At 52.4% G+C, this 21,030-nt stretch overlaps 1 protein-coding gene across 1 annotated transcript in view; it reads right to left on the reverse strand.

Moving 5' to 3' along the window:
- PLCG2 (phospholipase C gamma 2) overlaps nt 1-21,030 on the reverse strand; it is a 169,759-nt gene that overhangs the window by 84,386 nt on the left and 64,343 nt on the right. Inside the window, exons 4-7 of the mRNA XM_004468949.3 lie at nt 18,115-18,208; nt 17,345-17,392; nt 9,575-9,659; nt 7,894-7,977 (exon numbers count right to left, since the gene is read on the reverse strand). Of these exons, the coding sequence (XP_004469006.2) occupies nt 7,894-7,977; nt 9,575-9,659; nt 17,345-17,392; nt 18,115-18,208 (311 nt within the window). The remainder of the gene's footprint in view (nt 1-7,893; nt 7,978-9,574; nt 9,660-17,344; nt 17,393-18,114; nt 18,209-21,030) is intronic.

Below are 21,030 nucleotides of genomic sequence, written 5' to 3' on the forward strand. Positions count from 1 at the left end.
CTCGTCCGACGCACTGCTGGAGGCCTTAAGAGCAAAAACGGGGGCTTCCCAAAGAAGAAGGTCTGCCTCGAGACAACAACGGCAGCTCCTGCCCCGCTTCCAGCCTGCCACCACCACCTGCCCTATGGATTTCGGACATGCCAGCCCCAAGTCAGTGAGCCAATCCCCTGAAGTCAATCTCCTCTATATGTACAGACACACACACACACACCCTGTTGATTCTGCTTCTCAGGAGAACCCCAACTGATACGGTGACAAACCGGGACAAACGCCACTGAGTGCACAAGAGAAAGGCCTGAGGCTCGACTGTGGGGTTTGGCAACACAGAGTCACAGGTGAAGATGATAAGTGGAGTTCTGGGAGCGGGAGGGAGGAAAACAGGAAGAGCTTCAGCTCGAGACGGCGTGAGGGAGGGACACAGTGTGCAGACAGCGCTCCTGGGGTATGTTCTCCAGCGGGGAGCAGAGAAACGGGGTGGCAGCTGGGGGTAGAAAAGCAGTCCAGGAGGGGGTTCTAAAGACGGAAGAAGTAACAGCACGTTCGTGAGCCAGTGCACGGCCGCTCACGTCAACCCTGTTCCGTAGATGGTAAAATAAGTCCCGTTTCAGAAACAGGCTCTGGCAAGTTCCAGAATTTTTCCAAAACACCTGGCAAGTCAATGGGACCAGAATTTCAACCCAGCTCTTCCTTTGTAAATGCTCAATGCCCACACTATGTTGAGAGAAAAAATAAGCAGATGCACATAGAATAAACAACGAGACTCCAGCAACCAGAGAAGAATATTCTAGGTGGTTTGGACACACAGTGTGGGCAGCAATTAAGATGATCACCTGGGGCTAAGTGTCGAAATTCTACCTGGCAAGAGGATATGCCTTGCTGGCAGTCCGGTGTGACTCCGGGAAATGTCCCGAGTCACTTGCACCCAACGGTGGGGTAACAGGGTGGGAGTGGGGGAGGGCCGAGTCTGCCCCTCTCCAGTCACTCCAACCTCGGGTGAACAAATGAATAAAATGAGGGGAGCCAGAAGGCAACAGGGACATCCCCTTCGAGTTGGGCCTCTGGAGAAGAGGAAGTCACCAGCTCGACAAACGGGCCCACGCGGGAGGGAGGGGACCGCAGAAGCAAGGGCCAGGGGTGATGAGGTCCACTCAGGCCAGGGAATGGCGTTTCCCATGTGGCCAGATGCAAACACCCCTAAGCGACTGCCCGGTGCTCAGCAGGCAGGTGAGCCCTGCGGCCCAGGGAAAGCGCGCAGTGACAAAGCTAACCAGAGGCTCCCGCGTCTTCAGCGGGGCCTCCCGGCGCACTGCCGCTGCTTAGAATAGCCTGCGACGTTCACCGGGACCCGCCGTGCAGAATGCTCAGTTACTTCCCACACGTGTGGAATCTGGAAGAAGGATCGTAAGCTTCTGAATGGAAGCATAATCACAGGTAGGAGGCATTTTCTCTTTATGTGCATGGTCTAATTTTATAGCATGGATACATACTACTTTGCTTATAATAAACGTCCTTCAAAATTCAGACACGACTTTCCCATTGAGTGCTGCCAGGCCTCCTGCTGTAACACACTCAGGGTGCTCTTGGAAACGCGCTCGTCTTGACCAAGTCAGTCTTCTAGATACAAAGCGGAGAGCAGGAGGGCAGAGACCGCCTGCCCTCACCACGCCCTCCGGCTGGTCCTGCCACGAGAACGGCACGCGGCCCATAGCGTGAGGACAGCGACAGCCCCGTGTCCTGAGGCTCAGCCACAGGCTGGACCCGCTGCCGGGCGATCGGCATCAAACAGCTCTTTTAAGCCTCCTGATAAGCACATAGGACGGGTCTGACCACAGCCACGTGATGGAGCCCAGAGGCTGGGGAAATCTAACAATGCTTTCGGCTAAAATGAATGTGAAAGGCACCTGTGCCCCAGCTTTGTGAAAAGGGAAGTGGCAGCAGAGTTGTTATGTATCTTAACAGGCAAACGGGAGGTAGAAAATACCCCCACTCAGACCCCCGCGGGATGCTGGTGGGATCGCAGAGTGCCAGTTTGCTCATGGTTTGGCCCCCTGCAGGGTTGCGAAGGCAGGCAGTCTTTGAACGGCAGTGGGCATCATTCCTGAGCCATTGGAGAGTAACTCTGAAAGGGGTGTGCTGGTTTGAGTCTTTCATGAACCCCAGAAAGTTCTGTTCTTAAGCCGCCCCATTCCTGTGTGTGTGAGCTTATTGGATGTGGGACCTTTTGGTTAGAGTCAGGTAAGAGACCTTCTGATTAGATCACTCTTGATTAGATCACTTCGCTTAAGGGCCTTTATTGGGAAGCAGATTTGGCTCAACTGATAGAGCATCCACCTACTACATGGGAGGCCCAGGGTTCAAGCCCCGGGCCTCCTGGCCCGTGTAGTGAGCCGGCCCATGTGCAGTGCTGATGCATGCAAGGAGTGCTATGCCACCCAGGGGTGTTCCCCCACGTAGGGGAGTCCCACATGCAAGGAGTGCACCCCATAAGGAAAGCCGCCCCATGCAAAAAAAGTACAGCCTGCCCAGGAATGGCACCGCACACAGGGAGAGCTGATGCAGCAAGATGACGCAACAAAAAGAAACACAGATTCCCAGTGCCACTGACAAGAATCCAAGTGGACACAGAAGAACACACAGTGAATAGACACCAAGAGCAGACAATGGGGGGAAAGGGAGAGAAAGAAATAAAAAATAAATATTTTTTTAAAAAAAGGGCCTTCATTAGATTGCAGGACCCAGGACCCTGCTACTTTTGCTGTAGTCTTACACAAACAGAACAGAGAGAAAGATGGCAGCCCTTCTTCCCCTGCCATGTGAGAAAGGACTTGACTCTAGGATCGCCCACGGCCACAGAAAGACAGAGAAACCCCGAGAGGCTGAGGGAGAAGCTGGAGGCTGGAATCCACAGAGGAGCCAAAACAGAAGAGGCGAGGCCCCAGGGGCGCTGAGCCACATGCCCACTGGCCCCCGGCTGAGCTCGGGAAGAAAGGGCGCCTGGAGGAGAAGGCAGAGACGGGCGGCCATTTGCCTCGCCACGCGGCGGGAGTCCAAGATCTGCCAGTGGCCGCCTTTTGGCGAGGCAGGATCTCTGAGGATGCCTTGATTTCGACATTTCCCCAATCTCAGAACTGTAAGGTTTTAGCCTAATAAGTTTCCATGATAAAAACCAACCTATTTCTGGTATTTTCGCAAACTAAAACAAGGGGCTCTGGGACCCGTGGTGGGCAGGCTTTTACGTCTCCACAACCGTGCCTTTGTCTAGCCCTCCTTGGGTGTGGACACGCCTGTGACTTGCTTCTACCCAGGAGCCCAGCAAAGGGAGTGGGACGTACGTGACCGTGGGTGTGCGAATACAGGACTCTGTGATGTGAGACTGTGGCATCGCCTGGCTGGGGTCTCTCTCCCTTGCTGGCTCTGAGGAAGTGTCTAGCACCCCGGGAGCCCCACGTGGAGGAGCTGAGGGCAGCCTCCCGCCAGAAGGGACTAACACCACTGTCCTAGCACCGCAAGAAGCCAGATGCTGCCGAAGGCCCCCTGAGCCTGGGAGCAGGTCTTTCCCCAGCTGCGCCTCCTGCCGCCGCAGCCCCGAGCAGAGGCTTCACCGCCGGCTCGTGAGACCTTGAAGGAGTGAACCACGCTAAGCCGGGCCCAGATTCGAGGCCCGAAACCTGTGAGCTCCTAATGGTGTGCTGTGGCCTTCTTGTTACACAGCGGTGGATAACGAATACAGAACCCTTAAACGTTTTCAGAGGAATCTGCTGGAGGGCGGAGCATATGAAACGGCAGGGAGTCAGTGCAGGTGAGGGGACCGGCAGGAACCTAAGCGTCCTGCACCATGGGGTGCGAAACCCAAGTCCTGGCCCGAGCGCAGGGTGAGACTCAGTCCCTGGCCTTGCTCCTTGGTCAGGAGGAAGCAGGGCAGCAGTGAGGAGGCTGGGAATTCAACTAAAAGACTGATGGATGACATGATCCAATACCCGAGATTTGCTTCAGAACCATACAAGGAGAGAGGAGCAGGTGAGGGCACAGATGAAGATGGTTCTTGGACCTGATCGCTGCTCAAGCTGGCTGAAGGGCACGTGGGGTTTATTACACTCTTCTTTCTACACACACATATATGTGTGTGTATGTGTGTGTGTGTGTATATATATATATATATATATATATATCTTTCAAACGCCCCTTAATAAAGAAGTTATAAGTATTAACAATAAGCAGCAGTATCGGTGGCCAGGCCTCGAAGTTAGACAAAGGAGAACACAAAGCTTAATGCTGCAGCTTGCTAGCTGCATGACCTCCAGTGAGCAACCTCTCTGAGCCTCAGTTTCTTCTTCTGTAAAACGAGGATACCTCACTCATAGTGGTGAGGGGAGAAGTAAATGTAAGTAAAACCCCTAGCACCAGGCCAGGCAGGGAGTCCACATTTGGAAACTGGGAACTGTTATCTTTATTAATGGCACTGTTATTCCAGCCTGTTCAGAGGCACATCCTCTTTGCCAGCAGGACCACACACAGAATTGGATTTCCCATCTTTCAGAAATGAGAGGTCTGTGAACAGGTGGCTAGACACAAAGAGGCATTGGCAACGTCAAGTGGGAAACCATTTGGCTACTGATGTGCATAAACCCACTCAATGGATTAAGGTTTGGGGATCATCAGCCAGCATAGCAAGCCCCAGCTCTCCACCTGAGATACTAAGCGTCCCAAGAGCACATGGCTGGTGCTTCTCTTTGCCATGTGATTCCAGCAAAGAAGCTCAGGAAGTCACTGGATCTGTTAAAAGGTTAGGGGCAGGGGCACTCATTTACAGAAAGCTGTGAGAGTCTCAAGCTGGAAAGAAACTACTGATAGAGGTTGGGGCTTTGCCATTCAAATTCCAAGTCACTGAATTAAAAACTAGAGCATCCAAACTGGAGAGTCACATCCTAGATTAGTAGAAAGTCAGTGGTTACAAACTTCGGGGCAACAGAAATTAGGAGAAAAAACTGGGGTCACCTAGAGGAATATATGCTTCCTTTCTACACAGATGTCACCTTGGGGGACTGTGGGCCTGTTTATTGCCAGATCTCAGGCGTTTTTCAGGCAAAACCAAAAATCTGGACTTTAAATGCAGGCAATTAGTTTTCAAAACATTTTAAAGTGTTAAGAGAGGCCAACTACAACCTGCTGCAGATTGAATGTGGCGTTCTGGCCACCAGGGGGCAACCTTTGACACAGACGAGTTTGTTCAGTGGCTTCCCACCAGCGGTTCCACATTTGGCAGTCAGGTATTTGGGGATTCTGCAGAAAATGTGTCTCAGATTTCTTTCCCTCTCTCCCTCACACTTACACACACACACCCCTTAAAAAGAACTGCACAGAACACAATCCACGTTTCCATCAACAGATGAACAGATAAATAAACTGTGGTCTATCTATAAACAGAATTATCATCCAGCCGTAAAGAGACTGAAGCTCTGCTCTAGGCCACAACGTGGATGAACCCTGGAAACATCATCCTGAGTAAAGGAAGCCAGACACGATAAGGCTGCATGTTACATGACTCCCACGTCCAGGAAACATCTAGAAGAGCAAACCCAGAGTCAGAAAGCAGCTTAGAGGTTAGCAGAGACTGGGGGTAAGGGAATGGGCGATTATTGCTCTATAGGTTATGGAGTTTCTGTCTGGGGAGATGTTCTGGAAATAGATGGTGGTTATGGTTGCACAGTATCACGAATGTAATTAATGCCACCAAACTGCACGTGTAAAAAATTGCAAATTTTATATTTATACTTCACCATAATTTTTTAAAATTTAAAAAAAAGGACTCTAATAAAAAGCACAAGTTGAAATCCATCTTGTGCAGAACTATCACAGTGAAGACAATCTGTGCATTACCTTCTGCTGGCAGGTGAAAGAGTTTTTGTACACAAACCTTCTTCTCAAGCTTGGCTGCCATCTGTCTAAAGAGGCAGCATCCTGATCATTTCAAGACAAACTATTACAAAAACTGTTATTCGCAATTTCTTGAGTAAAACAAGCTCTTGTCAACATGTAAGGTAACAATTGTCATTATTCTGAAGTTCATATGTTCACTGTCATCAAAGCATTTTCCTCGTTCTCAAGGGCTCGTTATAAGTGAAAGTTATAGATTGTAACTTAAAAAGCACTTTCATCAGCTTTCATGCCACAGAGTTTTGGTAAGATTTTATACGAAAAAGGGAGTTATATAATTTAAAACATTTTGTAACCATTGACCTGATCCAATACCCTCATTTTATAGCTGAGGCTCAGTGAGGAAGAAAATGTCACCCCCAAAATCACACGGTCAGTTAGAGGCCACCTCAGGTCTCCCAGCTACCAGAATTGCAATCTCTCTACTGCCTTTGGCATTCCAATAACCAATTAGCCTATACGTGAAAAAGTCAACAAATTCCAAGTGAATCTCTAATCTATAACGTGTGATTTTCCCCAAGAAGGCAGATGGAAAATGCGTCCCCAGTGTCCCTAACCTCCAGTAAGTCTAAAACCCCAGGGCTGATGGTCTCCCTGTAGCGGCCTCACCCACCAGCCAGCCTGCAGTGCTACCTGCACACGGATGGCAATTAATAACCGTGACTTTCACACTCATCACTCCACGATGCCTGCATGCCCCACCCCCTATCTCTCGCCCAGGCCTCCCAGAGCCTGTGGGGGTAGCAATCGGCCCCTCCGTGCACAGAAGAGAATTCCGAGGCTGGACCTGGTCGGGGGCTACTTAGCGAGGCCGGGCCGGCCTAAGCCCTGCGTGCTCCCGGCCCCCTCGGCTTGCCCCTGTCCCTCCTTCGCAGGCCGCAGGGCACCTCTGCAGCAGCAGCACCAGCTGCTTGCCAGCCACCAGGCACCGTGGGCACCACCCAGGGGCCGCGCTTCCCAGCCTTCGGCGCTACTTTTTTTTAACGGTGAGAGTAATGTGCTCCTTGGAAAAAGTCAAAGAAAACTGAGGTGTGCCAAGGAAGAGGCTGTTCCTCTCCTCCCATCTCTCTGACCTCCCCACCAAAGTCAACGTTAAACGTGTGGTGTGTGCTCTTCCAGGCTTGTCCTAGTTCACGAAAACACACGCAGACATATGTAGGAGGGCTGTTTTATTCTATTTATAACCCAACCACTAGATGCTCCTCTCGTGAACCTGCCACTTGCTTCCTTACCAAGTATCACGGACACCCCTAGAGACCGACAGAAAGAGAAGTGACATCCTTAACCAGCTGCACAACGTGGTGCCGTACGATGGGCCACAATTTCCCCAGCGATTCCTCCCCTGAGAGGCAGTCAGACGGGTCCCAGGTATTGGGCCAGCGTAAATTAATGCTGCAATTGAGAATCCGGTCATATATTCTTAGGTCCCAGTGCTTTTATTTCTGTAAAACAGAGTCCCAGGGTGCTACTGCCAAGCTAAAAGATATGTGCATTTTAATTTAATTTTAAAATAGCTGATTGATTTAATCAGACGTGTTCTAGTTACAGAAAATATGAATACAAGCATAGAAAGAAGAAACGCATAATTCCTCAACACAGAGAGAGCTACTATTAATACTTTGCTAAATTTCCTTTGAGACTGAGATAATATGGTAGAGTTAGCTGCACATTTTATTTTCACAGACTCGGATTAAATTGCACATGAATATATGGCCGTTTACATTCCCACCAGAAAGGTACATGAGTGCCACTTCCTCATATTTTCCCCATACCTTTTTAGCCCGTTGAAAATTTTTGAGCCATTCGACTAAGTGAAACCAGCACATCACAGTCATTTCCATTTCCTATTTCCTCGCCCAGAAAGGAGGCAGAACACTTCTCTTGGGTTTCTTAAGGACAGGCCAGACTTTGAAATGCAGGGAAAACATCATTTGATCATTTGTTCAGGAATTCTCTTACCGATTTTTGCTGTTCAAACATAAGCTTTTTATAGAAGAGATGGAACTGCTCAAAGCTGAGTTCATCTTTGTGAGCGCCTATTTCCTGTTAGGAAAAAAAAAAAGACCACATGATGGTTGGTGTCCACCGCAAGAATGTCTACTCCCTGTCTATAGAAAGCAAGTGGCTTTTCTACAACACACACTAAAATCGAGCTCACATTCCTCTGAACCAAAACTGCCCACGGGCTTCCCAAATTTACTTTCCGGAGAGAACGTACTCACCAGGGACCCACACCCCATCCCAAGGAAGCTCCCTCCTTGAGCCCCCAGAGGGAAGAGCCCCAGCCAAGCTTCAAGAGCCACAATGAACTACTCCTCTTTTTTTGGGCAGGAGGTACTTCCTTTGGGACTTCCATATCCAGATATATTTATAGGGCATGTATCTCTAGGTCATTTTTAAAAGCAAAAGTAAACAAACGTTTTAAACAGAGCTCCCACCAGGGTTTTACCCCCAACTAGCTCTATGGCTTTGAGCAATTTTTTTGACCTTTCAGGGCCTTAGCTTCTTCATCTATGAAAGAGGAAACCCACCATGACCTTCCTAGGGCCTCTCTGAAACCAAAACCAAACAAAACAATATCTGCAAAATGCCTGGCTCAGTAAACACCTGACGAAGAACAAGATTCTGATGATGTCGAATGATCAACAACTTGCCCATCTCGCTGCTCTCCTTAAATTCCCACCCTTCTCCTCTGTCCATTTCAGGACATTGCAGAATGTTGGGGGTGGCTAGGAAAACAAGCAGTAAAATGGTTAACTCTCCCAAAACTCACTAGTGCAATAGTGAAAGCACTTTCTCAGCTGAGGAACCCTCTGAACGCGGCTGTCACTGCCATGGCCGCATGGGAGTCCCCCAGCTGGTGCTCCTGGGGATCTTGTTCATTTGCTGGACAAGAGTCGGTAACTTGAGGGTGAAAAGGTGCCCGTGCATCACCTCCAACCTTGAACCATTCTGGAGAGTCCCACCTGACCCACGGGATCCCATCACACGAGTGGCTTCACCTGCCACAGTGCTAAGGGCTTAGTCATACAAGATCATAATCAAATTAAATGATAGCTAGATGGATGGATGGATAGTGGATGGGTGGATAGACGGATGAGTACGTGGATAGATGGACAAATGGAGAGTGGGCGGGCAGACAGGCAGATTGTTAGGTGGGTGGGTGGATGGATGAGGAAAGAGAAAAGGAGAAGGAAAAAGAGAAGGAAAAATCGACCCAGATCAGGACACTACCAGGACTTGCATTTGAAATGCCATGTACCTGTTAACTCATGTAAGGAACCTTTCATACGATTTCCCAAAAGAAACACATGTATTCATGTTACTAGGAGGAAAGTAGGCTGCAGGATGTTGAGGGAAACAGGGAAGGACGGGCTGGTGACAACAGCTGAGCTTACACACGCCAAGCCACGCGGCCCCGGAACACGGTCTTCAGTGCGTCCGTCCTCCGCAGGCCGGTGAACACAGCCTCGCGACAGTGACGGGCCCTCCCGCTGGACCCCAGCAGCTGCACTTGCAGGCCAAGGACCGTCAAGGTCACCGGACGGCAGAACTCAAGGCCCGCGCTGGCTTCGCGGGAGAGCCGTGACGTCCGCAGCCCGCAGTTCATAAAACCCCCGGGCCGAGCCACGCAACTTACCACGAACTTGTCTTTGAGGAACTTGGCGCTGCTGACTTTGAAGTTGACCAGGGGCAGGATGGTCTTCAACTCCCGGAGGCTGATGCTGCAAAAAAGGGCACCAGCTCCGTCAACCCGAGGGTCTCAACAGCAGAGGGCAGAGCTGCTCGCGCCAGCTCCCACCTCAGTGCCCCTCGGAGAGAAACCGTGGCCGGCAACTGCGAGCAAGGGGGTCCGGGGCCGAGGTGGGGGTGACGGACAGTAAGCCCCGGCTGGCCTCCCTCCTTCAGGCCACCCCGAGGTGGGTGATGCCCCGATGAGCAAGGGCTGCTCTCAGCCTCAGGGACAGCCACGGAGGCGGGTCACGTAGATTTGCGGCGTGGGCAGAGCGTGGCATCAGGTGACCAGGTGATCTTCGCTGATAACAGACACCCCAGGGACCAGGAGCATGCAAGGCCGCTGAAAGCCAGGGCGGCGGAGCACGAGGGGGGTCCTTACCTGAGCTTCTGGCATGCGCCAGGCTGCCCAGCGGCATCCAGGCGGTTATGCCACTTAGCCCCTCGCCACCATCCACCACCACGGAGGACATAGTATCGACCCCCGACGGGCTATGCTGCTCAAGGGCAGGGCAGCAGCAGCGCTGGGGCTGCACCGAATTCCAAAACAAAGCCACGTGGCCCCATCACGGAAGTGGTGAGTACGCTTCCCTCGAGTAGGTACCAAAAGGCCCAGGAGACTCAGTGCAGGTGAAAAGAAAGGGCGTGTGCTCTCTCGGGCAAAGAGGGCATCGGAGTGGTAACGCCGATAAAAACGGAGTCGTGCTTATTCGGTGCCAGGCGCTGTTCTAGGGCCTCAAACAACCTTTAGAGGAGGGCACTGCCGGCGTCTCCATTCCAGAAGCCACAGAGCGGGCACGGAAAGCCGGCTGCCTTGTCCGAGGGCTGGACTGGAGGAGGTGGGCTGCAGCCCCTCTGCCTGGGGGTCTGCTTAGAACTACCGCACCTGCCTTCCTCTCGGGAACAGCCCCAGCAGAGCAGCAGAGGCGGGGCTGGGTGGCGGGGCCGGGACCGAGGCGCAGACCCTTCGGGCCCGGGTCCGGCAGGGGCGTGTCTGGCCCCGCGAGGGAAGTGGGCTGGCACATCCCCTGTGCTCCTAGAGGAGTCAGCCTGGATGAGGTGGTGCATGGCCGAGAAAGGACAGCCAGTGGGGGCAGCAAATGGCCCAGGGCCCCCACGCTGGAAGCTCAGCCCCTGCAGGTTCACTCAAAGGAAGCAGCGGGTTCCTGTCTAGAAGCTTCCCCCTGGGGAGAACCAGCCGTGGCTCCTGGCCATCCCGGGGTCCCCACCTCCAGCCTTCTTAACTTTAGTTCTAGAAGCTTCCCAAACACCCAAGGCTTCTACCTGAGAGATGCTCCCGCACCCCCGTAACTACCAGGGCCAGCCCTGACAGCCTTTTCGGCAGGAGATGGGGCGTGCACAGCCTCCACGGGGGTTGGCTGCACGAGGCCGGGGGGGCGGCCCCTGGGTAAATGACAGGCCTCTCTGACCCTGTCCCCCGCAGGGGCAGGGTGAAGGTGGAGAGGCAATGGGGGCTGGCGCTGCAAGGAGAGGCAGGGAGGGGCTCTGGACCAGGCTGGTGGCTGCCGGGGCCCCTCAAGGACAGACACCTCCCCACGTCCAGAGAGATCCAGGGGGCACCGGGGAGCCCGTAAGCGGCTCGGGGACTCGGGGTAAGCCCAGGGCATAGGAGGGGGGCCGCTGAGCACCCCGGACATCTGAGCCCACCTGGTCCAAAACCCTCCTCCTACAGTGGGGTAACGGAGCCACTCCAGGTGGGCGCGCAGGTCAAGGGTGGGCAGGTCAGGCTTCACCGCCAGACCCCAGCGGGGCTGGGACAGGCTCCCCAGCTGCCGGAGCATAGGGGGCCCACGGCTTCCCAGGCCTTGTCATCAGAAAAGGGGAGCCGCCTCGGCCAGGTCCCAGCCACCCCCCAGCTCCCACCCCCTACCTCACCCCACCCCGGCTCAGTTCCAGACAACAATCCAGCGTGGTCCCAGCTCCAGGGCTCCCTGTGACACCGGCTAAGGCCCCACTTCTCCCTCTGCAGCCCCTCTTGCTTCCCTCCCACGGGCCTCCATCCCCTCCACATGCCCCGATCCACTCCCTGCCCACAAGGGGGCCTCTGAGATTCTAGTTCCCAGGCACTCGAGCTGTGACAGCACAGCAGGAACCTGCAGAGGTTAAGACGGCAAGAACGATTCCCCCCGACAGGCCACAGCCGGCCCTGCCGGCTTCCACAGCAGACATCACTAAACGATCGCGGCACGGTGCCCTTTCCTTCTCCGCCTGACTGCTGTCCCAGAATCCTTCAACACTGTGCCCCAGGCAGCCATGACCAAACGATGGACATGGCACGCCCCATGAAACACACCTGCTGGACAGACACCTCCGCCACCCCCGGCTTTTCACAACCGCAAGGACGATAATAAAAACGTGTTGTTTGCTATAAGCCAGGCACTGTCAAAACACCGTGCAGGTGGTAACTCACCGAATCGTCACACTCCCCTCACACCAGCCCTCTGTGGTGGGACTCTTAGTGTCACTCTTTCACAGACGAGGCACGAGTGGCTGCCACACTGGACAGTGCAGCTCTAGAAGCCTGTTTTCCCAACCGTATTCCTTGGGCCAGGAGCACCTGGGAACTTGCTAAAAATGCAAATTCTCAGGCCTCGCCCCAGACCTACTGAACCCAGAACCTCTGGAGGTTGGACCCTGCAACCCATGTTGTCATAAGCCTTCCAGGGGCTTCTCAGGCATGCTCCATTTGAGAACTGCTCTCCAGAGAGTGCTAGCTTTCTATTCTGGCTCCACGGTAGATTTACCTGCACCTCTTGGTAAAAAGCCAATGCGCAGGACGCAGGCTCAATCTCAGTGGACGGGACTCTGGCAGCTGTGTTTCTAAAGTTCCCCAGGTGATTCTAGTGGGCCGAGCCGCGTGAAAGCCATTTGCATTTCTGTTGAAGGAGCTCAACGGCTTCACACACCGGCCTCCCATTTCCATCTCCTTCCGGCACCCCTCCACTCAGCCCCAGCTCTGCCTTCCCTCTGGCCTGCCAAGGCTGAAGCAGAAAGAGCAGTGCCCCCTCAGCTGAGGCAAGTTCGCTTTTGGGTGCCAAGGGGGCAAGGGCAAAGAGAGAAAGGCACTGCCACCAGCCCAGGGCACCGGCGGTCCCCTCTGTGGGGTTTGGTCCCCTGGGCCTCGCCCTGGAAATGCAACTCCAGTGGCCCTCACTGGAAGTTCAGGGCTTCCTCAAGGGGGATTTTGACCACAGGAAATCTTCACATGATGCGCTGACCCTGGAAACTAACTCCAGGTGTTACGGATGGAACAGTGTCCCCTAACAAGGTACGTTCAAGTCTGGACTCCCAGGCCTGGAATGAGAGCACACTGTAAGTGGGATCTTTGGAGATGGAGCAGGATGGGTCCTACTCCAACACGAGAGGGGTCCATATATGAAGAGGGGGCTGGGCACAGCCTGCAGGAGACAGAGGAGGGGCGGCCGCGTGCACAGGGCAGACCCGGGCTCCTCCCCAAGCGAGGAAGCTCAAGGATTGCCGCAGCCACCACCAGACCCCGAGACTTCAGAGGAAGCAGGGCCCTGCCGGCACCTAGACTTGGTCACAGCCTCCAGGACTGTGGGACAGTAAATGTCTGAGTCAACTAGTCCCGGGTCCTCCGTTACAGCAGCCTTGGCAAACGAAGATACTGGGTATGAGACAACGAAACTCGAAAGGGCCCCAAAGGGAGACTCTGTAAATCTGGCCAAGATTGACAAAAAAATCCATGCCTTTGACCCAGCCCTGCACGTGTCACAGGAAACCTTCCAAAGCAAGAACATCCCATTTGCCTGACGTTATGTCCCAGAATGAAGAGAAGGGACCTTGGTTCAATCAATCAACACAAACACGTATGACAAGACCAAACGAGCCGGATTCCTCCCCTCCATAGCCCGCCGTGGATGACAGCAAGCAAGAGGGGAAGATGTAGAGAAGGAAGAGCCCATCATCGGAGGGGATGCTGCAGAATCGTGGGTGCCCAGGTCGTGGAACCCTGCTGAGAGTGCTTCCCAGGAGGGTGCAAGGTGCAGCCACTTGAACACAATGCAGTGACAGCAGGAAAAGGCCAGAAACTAACAGAATGACAAACAGCAACTTTCAAACCAAAGATCAACTGTCCATTGGTTCAACCATAATACAGGCATCAAAAGGGGTTTGTGAAGAGTTGGAATGAGAGGGAAACGATCTGTGATTTAATGGCAGGCAAGCAGAGTTTAATGCCTGCGCCCCACCCTTGACTGTGGGTTGGACTTCATTTGCTTCCAAATAATAGATTAAGAACAAATTAAAGAAAAGCAGAGGGGGTTTTACATTAGAGTGGAGAAACCTGGCAGAAGCTACCTTGGCCAGGTGATCAAGGTCAACATTGACAGTGACGAGCCATGCTGATAAGGCAGACCCGTGGGAGGTTGGGACGAGGACATTTCAGCTCTGGTGTTCTTCCCAAACCTGGTACACTCCAGTCTCATCATGAAAAATTATTAGACACGAATGGAAGGACATCCTACAAAATACCTGAGAAGTACTACTCAAGAGGGCCAAGGTCAGGGAAACAAGACAGGACTAAGAAGCTGTCACAGACCAGCGAACAAGAAGACATGACAACTAGATGTGACGTGATGTCCCAGATGCAATGCTGGAACAGTGCAAAGGCACTGGTGGAAAACGGTGAAATCCAAATAAAGTCTGGAGCTTTGTTGGTAGTAATGTACCGATGTCGGCATCTAAGTGTTAACAAGAGTCCATGCGATGTATGATGTCAACCTCAGGAAGCTGGTCAAGGAGCTACAGTAACTCTGAACTAGCCCTGCAACTTTTCCATAATCCTAAAAGTATTGCAAAAATTTTTTAAATTATTTTAAAAAGAACAGGATACAAGGTCATAAATAGAGTTAGGTTTTAAAAAAGTGATACGCCAACAAGCAAATAAAAGATGAGAATGAAAACCTACCATAAAACATAGTTGGAGTTAACAGTGTTTGCCATTTAGATTTACATGGACTATCTCTTCTCATTTTTTCTAGTTTTCAATATTTCCAAAACTTTCGCTAGTTAGCATGAGTTACTTCCATAATTTTAAAAGTCCATGCACACGTATTTTTTGGAAATGCAAAAATGAAAAGCAAAAGGTCGTCATCAATGCTGAGCACGTGGTCGGTGAAGACACAGACATTTGTTAAGGACTAAAATCATAAGATGGTCAGTTAGGGTGGAGAAAGGAAGATTTCAGTGTTTTCTCAGCTTTCCAGGGCACAAATTTAAAAAAAATTAAAAAGAAAAAAGAGCACACCATCAAGTAGCGAGAGGTGAGCCTACAGATGCTGGCACAGCTCTGACAAACTGGGTTGCTTTGGACAAGTTACTTAACTCCCCTGGGCCTCAGCATTGTCGCATGTAAAACGGGCCAAGCACACGGATGCTGGACAGTGTGCAGAGCATGTCAGAGAGCTGCACGGAACAGGCTGAGCACAGGGACCGCTGCAAAGCAGGTTCTCAGCAAATGTCAGCAGCTACATTTGCCTCTAGAGGTTGTGAAAAGTGAACCGGGGGAGCGGATGTGGCTCAAGCAGTTGAGCGCCTGCTTCCCACACGGGAAGTCCCGGGTTCAGTCCCCAGTGTCTCCTAAAAGAACACAAACAAACAACAAGCAAAACAAATGAAGAAACCAACTCAGGGGAGCCGATGTGGCTCAGTGGTTGAGCACTGGCTTCCCACTCACGAGGTCCCAGGTTCAATCCCTGGCCCCAGTGCCTCAAAAAAAAAAAGTCAGTATCCAATCAAGAATTTAAAACTGCATTAAAAAAAAAAAAGTGAACTAGGGGCTTGGGCCAGGGCGGGTACCTGGAGGTGGCCCGGCTCACAGCCTGCCTCCTGCTGCCTGCCTCTCCTTTGCTTTGGTTGCTCCTTTGTTTTCCCTCAGGAAAGGGAGGGAAAAATGGGCAGACCAGAAGTTGGCTGCCCAGTCATTGGCACATTGGTCAAAGCTCCTTTGAAAAATGCCCTCTGGGCTCCACAGAGCCACAGAAAGGCTGGATTTCTCCACAGGTTGACAGAGCAGCAGGGCACTGTGCCTGGAAGGGGAGGCGGGGAAGAGGGAGGGAAAGCACGCAACAAGGAATTAAGTTCCGAAACAGGGCTTCCTCGCTGCTTAAGGTTCTGGACCAGCAGGGGAGAGATGAATCTCTATGAAGGAGCTGTGAGAATCCACTTGGAGCACGGGAGCAGCGGGCACTTTTCCATTGCTTGACCACCTAAGACGGAGGAGCAGACTTGGGAAATGCAACACCAACCATGTCCTACCTTCGTGTGGAGAACGACGCCCAGCACGGCGCCAATCTCAACTGTGAGCCACCCACGAGGCGCAGGGGAAGGCTACACTCAGGGGGGGGGGTCCCCTCTGTGGCTGAGAGGGATCAGTGTGCACGAAATCCTCCAACACAGGGACATCATTCGATCCACCCCTGTGGCACCAGAGCACAACCCAAGCTATGACACGGGACAGTGAATGCTCGATGAGAGGAAGAGGAGGGAGGGAAAGGCAGGTGCACAGGAAAACAGGCAATGAGCTTCTGGACAACCTAACATCACTAGACTTTAAACGACTTCGCTATTAATACTCTCAAATCATCCCGATGGTGTAGGTGGAAGGTGCCACAGAGGCGTGCCTCCATTCCTGAGGGATGTTGTGGAGGTGACAGGGGGATGCTGGCCAGATGCCAAGGCCACTCAGAGATGGATGGACTTCCAGGAAAAAAAAGAGCACTGGCAGATCCAGTTGATGTCTCCCATATGAGATTGGCATGCCTTAAGCGAGAATGGATGAAAGGATGTCCAACCTCATTCATAAAGAAGGAAATGCAAATTTAAACAAAATTACGCTGTTACTTGTCATCTACCAGATCAGCAAAAGTCAAAGCCTGGGAATACAGGGTGTAGGGAAACGGGCACGCTCTTGCCCCAATGGTAGAAATATCGATTGCTACCATCGCTGTCAAAATACTAAACCAGCAAAACCTTCGCAGCTGGTATTCGAAGCATTTATCCTACTCACGTCCTCACACGAGTCTATAAAATCGTCGGTCCACAGGTGTTTACAGCAGCATTGTTTGTAATAGAAAGGACTGGGAACAACTCTGTCCCTGCAAAGGCCGTGACTTCAGGAATCACACCACACCCATCTCAGGAAACAGAGGCGTCTGCTGGAAAGGGTCTGGCCTGACGCCCTCTCTAAGACGACCGCGGTGGGAAACAGGCAAGGGAGCTCAATCTGCTCATTTTGCCACAGTCCATATAACCAGCTCTACTTAATCAGGTTTACTTCCTTAGGGTTGAACTCCCACCTGCACCAGAGTAAGCTGCAGGAGAAAGGCGCCCTGGTGATCCCAGGCCACGGAAGGGACTCAAGCGTTTGCAAAGGCTGGATGACAAGTCTGGAGAGTCCCACGGCCCAAACAGCATCTCTGCAGCGAGACTCGAATTTTTCCACTAGCGTGAAGGCTCCAGAGGGCCTGGTCGTCACCGACCTCATAGCACTCTGCAGGTCAGATCTGACCTCAAGGAGACCTTCGCTGGCCCAAAATCACGCTTCAACCCCCTTGGAATGTTTAAAGAAAGGAATGAAAACTGGAGTCCAAAACCACCAGAAGAAAACTGCAGAAAAGTGAACGTATCTTACCTGTTTCTTCTGGTTTGATCCACAGAATAAATCTGCTTCCTCAGCCAACTGGGAAGAGAGATGAAGCATGGGAAAAAAAAAAAAAGGTCAGGAAACAGCATTTCTCTGATTCCATGGGAAAAGGAAAAGAAGTTTCCCAACTTTCTATCAAGGGCAGCCTGGAAAACAGTTTTCTACTTGAGGGTGGCAGTGTCCTAGCTGAGCTGAGAGGGCCTCTTTCAACTCAGAGGCTGGCATTCTTTAGGTAGACAATTCCCCCTGATGTCAGTCATTCATCTCCAAATATCTGGTAAGAAAAACGGTACAAATTGGGCAGCTGTAAATTCCTGGGGGTAATTCACACTCAAATGCCATCAAGACATCTATGGCATTGGGAAGAGACAGCCCAGAGCCTTTCGCAATCCACGATGGACAAGAAAATACCAGACCTCCTCGTCTAGCTGTCCTTTGATCTGCTGGCTTAATGCCTAATGAAATCTTTAAGAAGGAAACCTTCCCATTCTCCCCTCAAACACACCACCACTGGATTTTTCTGTCTCAATTTCAAAGCTCACCCCAATAGGCCAAAGTTAAGGACCGGCACTGAGAGAGACTCTCATCTGAGAAACGGAAGCATCCATAACCACTACTGAGCACCTACTACATACATGGAGCAACTAGCTCAAAGACGAAATGCCCTGCTTTTCTTTCCTGAGTCCCTGCGGGCTAAAGGGAGCAGAACAAATTAAAAAGGGAGTGAATAAGTAGGTGAACAGCCCAAAGCCAAGTACCTCTCGATAATCGTGGGAGTAGATGCACTCATTGCTTCTTGGTGTAAGATCTTCAGGCCAGAAAGCCACTTGTCTGCATCCTCTTTAGAGTCAGCTGGAGAAGGGGAGAGGAACAGAAAGGCTGGGTCAATCCCCGGGAATACCTCTGCTCGGAGACCCGGGCCCCCTGCCTTGCCGGTCCCTCCCAGCCTGTGGGGCTGGGGAGAAGCCGTGCTCGTTTCTCATCTCTAAGGAGAGCCCCAAAGGAGGCATCTCCTTCCACCTCGCAGCTCTTAAGAACCGGCTTTCTGTCTGAGTGGAAGCTACTCCCCCACGATGGGCTTCGCTGGCAGTGCTGACAAATGGGTGTATTTCCTGTGCCAACTGAATCGGCAAAGAATAGCGGTGGTGGTGGTGATTATTACTAATTATTATTACAGAACAGCAGCTAACATTTTTGAGTACTTACTGTATGTCCTAAGTGCTACATTAGTTTATCCAGTCCTGACAACAAGCCCATGAGGTATTATCATCATCCCTATTCTTTTTTAAAGAATTTTTATTTATTTCTCTCCCTTTCCTTTCCCCTCGCCCCCATTTGTCTGCTCTCTGAGTCCATTCACTGTGCATTCTTCTGTGTTCGCCTGTATTCTTGTCAGCGGCACTGGGAATCTGTGTCTCTATTTTTGCGTCATGCTGCGTCAGCTCTCCGTGTATGCGGCACCACTCCTGGGTAGGCTGAGCTTTTCTTGTGCAGGGCGGCTCTCCTTGTGGGGGTGCGCTCCTTGTGAGTGGGGTTCCCCTACGGGGGGCATAGCCTACATGGCACGGCACTGCTTGCGCAAGGGAGCACTGCACATGGGCCAGCTCACCACAAGAGTCAGGAGGCCCTGGGTTTGAACCCTGGACCTCCCATGTGGTAGGCGGACGCTCTATAGTTGAGCCAAATCCAACCCTATTTAACATGTGGGGAAACTGTGTCTAAGACAGGTTCCGTGACGGCTTCAAGGTCAGAGCCCACGAGCGGCACAGGCTCCTACCCAGAGCCCCTCCTCTTCTCTGCCATCCACACTGATTCCATATGTGAAAAAGCTGAGGAATTTGATTCCAGAGCCCGTGGTCTCGGCCCTGGCTGCTCGGGAAGGCTGCCGGGGCGGGGGCTTTACAAACGCCAGCTCCCAGGTTACTTAGGTTCCACCCCAGAGTCGTGAATCAGAGTCCCCGGGGCTCAGGCCAGGCGTCAGGAGGTTCCACCCCCTCCCGGCGGCAGCGATGCAAGCCGAGCGGACCGTCCACTTCCTGCAGCTGCGGCAACGAGCGATGGAAAGCAGCGCCCATGCATTCTCTTACAGCAATGGAAGCGGGAAGCCCGAAACGGGTGGGCAGGGCTGCGTTGCTTCCAGAGGCTCTAGGCAAATACCCGCTTCCCTGCCTTCTCCAGCTTCTAGAGGCCCGCTGCATTCCTTGGCTCATGGCTCCATACCACTCTGACCTCAGCTTCCGCCAGTCGGCACTTCTCCAACTCGGACCCTGCCCGCCTCCCGCTGGTAAGGAATCTTGTTGGTGCCTTTAGAGCTCCCAAGGCTAAATCAGGAGCCCGAACTTCCTCGCACTGCCCAGGCCCTCTTCCAGGCGTGATGACACGTTTGCAGGTTCCAGGGATCAGCACACACTATTGTTCAGCCAACACAACAGAGAACCAGAGTCAGGGGTTAGCTTTTTTTCCTTCCAAAGTTTTAGCTTTTAACCTTATGCAACCTCAGGCAGCTGTTGGTAGTTTCCATTTCCAGCCCCGGAAGGAGGTCTGCTCTGCCAGAGAAAGGCGGACAAAGCAGGCAATTCTGATGCCCGGGAGGGAAGCAGCAAGAAACAGTAAGTACGGGCCTGACATCTGGCAAAAGTTGCTCAAACCCGTGACAGCCTTCTGGGCTGTGTAGTGTTCAGCAGGTGACTTAAGCCCTCTGTGCCTCATTTACTTGCCAATGTAATGCAAACACCTCTTCGAGTTATGAACCATCCAGCTGCCGGGTCTCGTGCTAGTCGGCACACTACAACACTCCAGCGCTGCTGCTCTCCTGCTTCCCACGTGGAAGAGAGGGAAACTGAGGCTCAGAAGGGCTGAAGGCTCGTCCCAGAGCCAGGAAGTGGCAAAGCTGGGACCAGAGTCTAGGTTATTCCCTTCTCTCCGTGTGGCCTCGGATTCTAGGGCTGCAGCTTCTAGGAGAGAGGCCTCAGAAGGGGACAGATGCCCAAGGTGGCATCCTGCACTCCTCAGCCAAGCAGCGGCCAGGGCTCAGCCTGCAGGGGGAGCTAAGGAGCAAGGCTGAGAAGACCCACGGCCACAGGTCTCTCTTTCCTGCCCCAGTTCTAACTCCTTCCACACACCATGCAACAGACACACTAGTCATTTCTACAACCAGCTGCCTTATTTATCCCTCCTCCATGCCTTGCACATGCCACATCCTCTGCCTGGGCTGCCCTCCTTCCTTCCCCCAATTCCTACTCATGCCTCAAAGCCCAGTTTAAAAGTCCCCTCCTCTGGGAAGTGAATGTGGCTCAACTGATAGAGAGTCCACCTACCATAGGGGAGGTCCAGGGTTCAGTTCCCAGAGCCTCTTGGCCCGTGTGGTGAGCTGGCCCACGTGCAGTGCTGCCATGCACGAGGGGTGCCATGTCATGCAGGGGTGTCCCCCATGTAGTGGAGCCCCATGTGCAAGGAGTGCGCCGTGCAAGGAGAGTCGCCTCATGCGAAAAAAGCGCAGCCTGCCCAGGAGTGGTGCCACACATACGGAGAGCTGATGCAGCAAGATGATGCCAAAAAAAAAGACACAGATTCCCAGTGCCACTGACAAGAACACAAGCGGACACAGGGAATGGACACAGAGAACAGATAATGTGGGAGGGGGGGAAGGGGAGAGAAATAAATAAAAACACATC

Source organism: Dasypus novemcinctus, chromosome 18 (assembly GCF_030445035.2).
Source record: "Dasypus novemcinctus isolate mDasNov1 chromosome 18, mDasNov1.1.hap2, whole genome shotgun sequence".
NCBI lineage: Eukaryota > Metazoa > Chordata > Mammalia > Cingulata > Dasypodidae > Dasypus > Dasypus novemcinctus.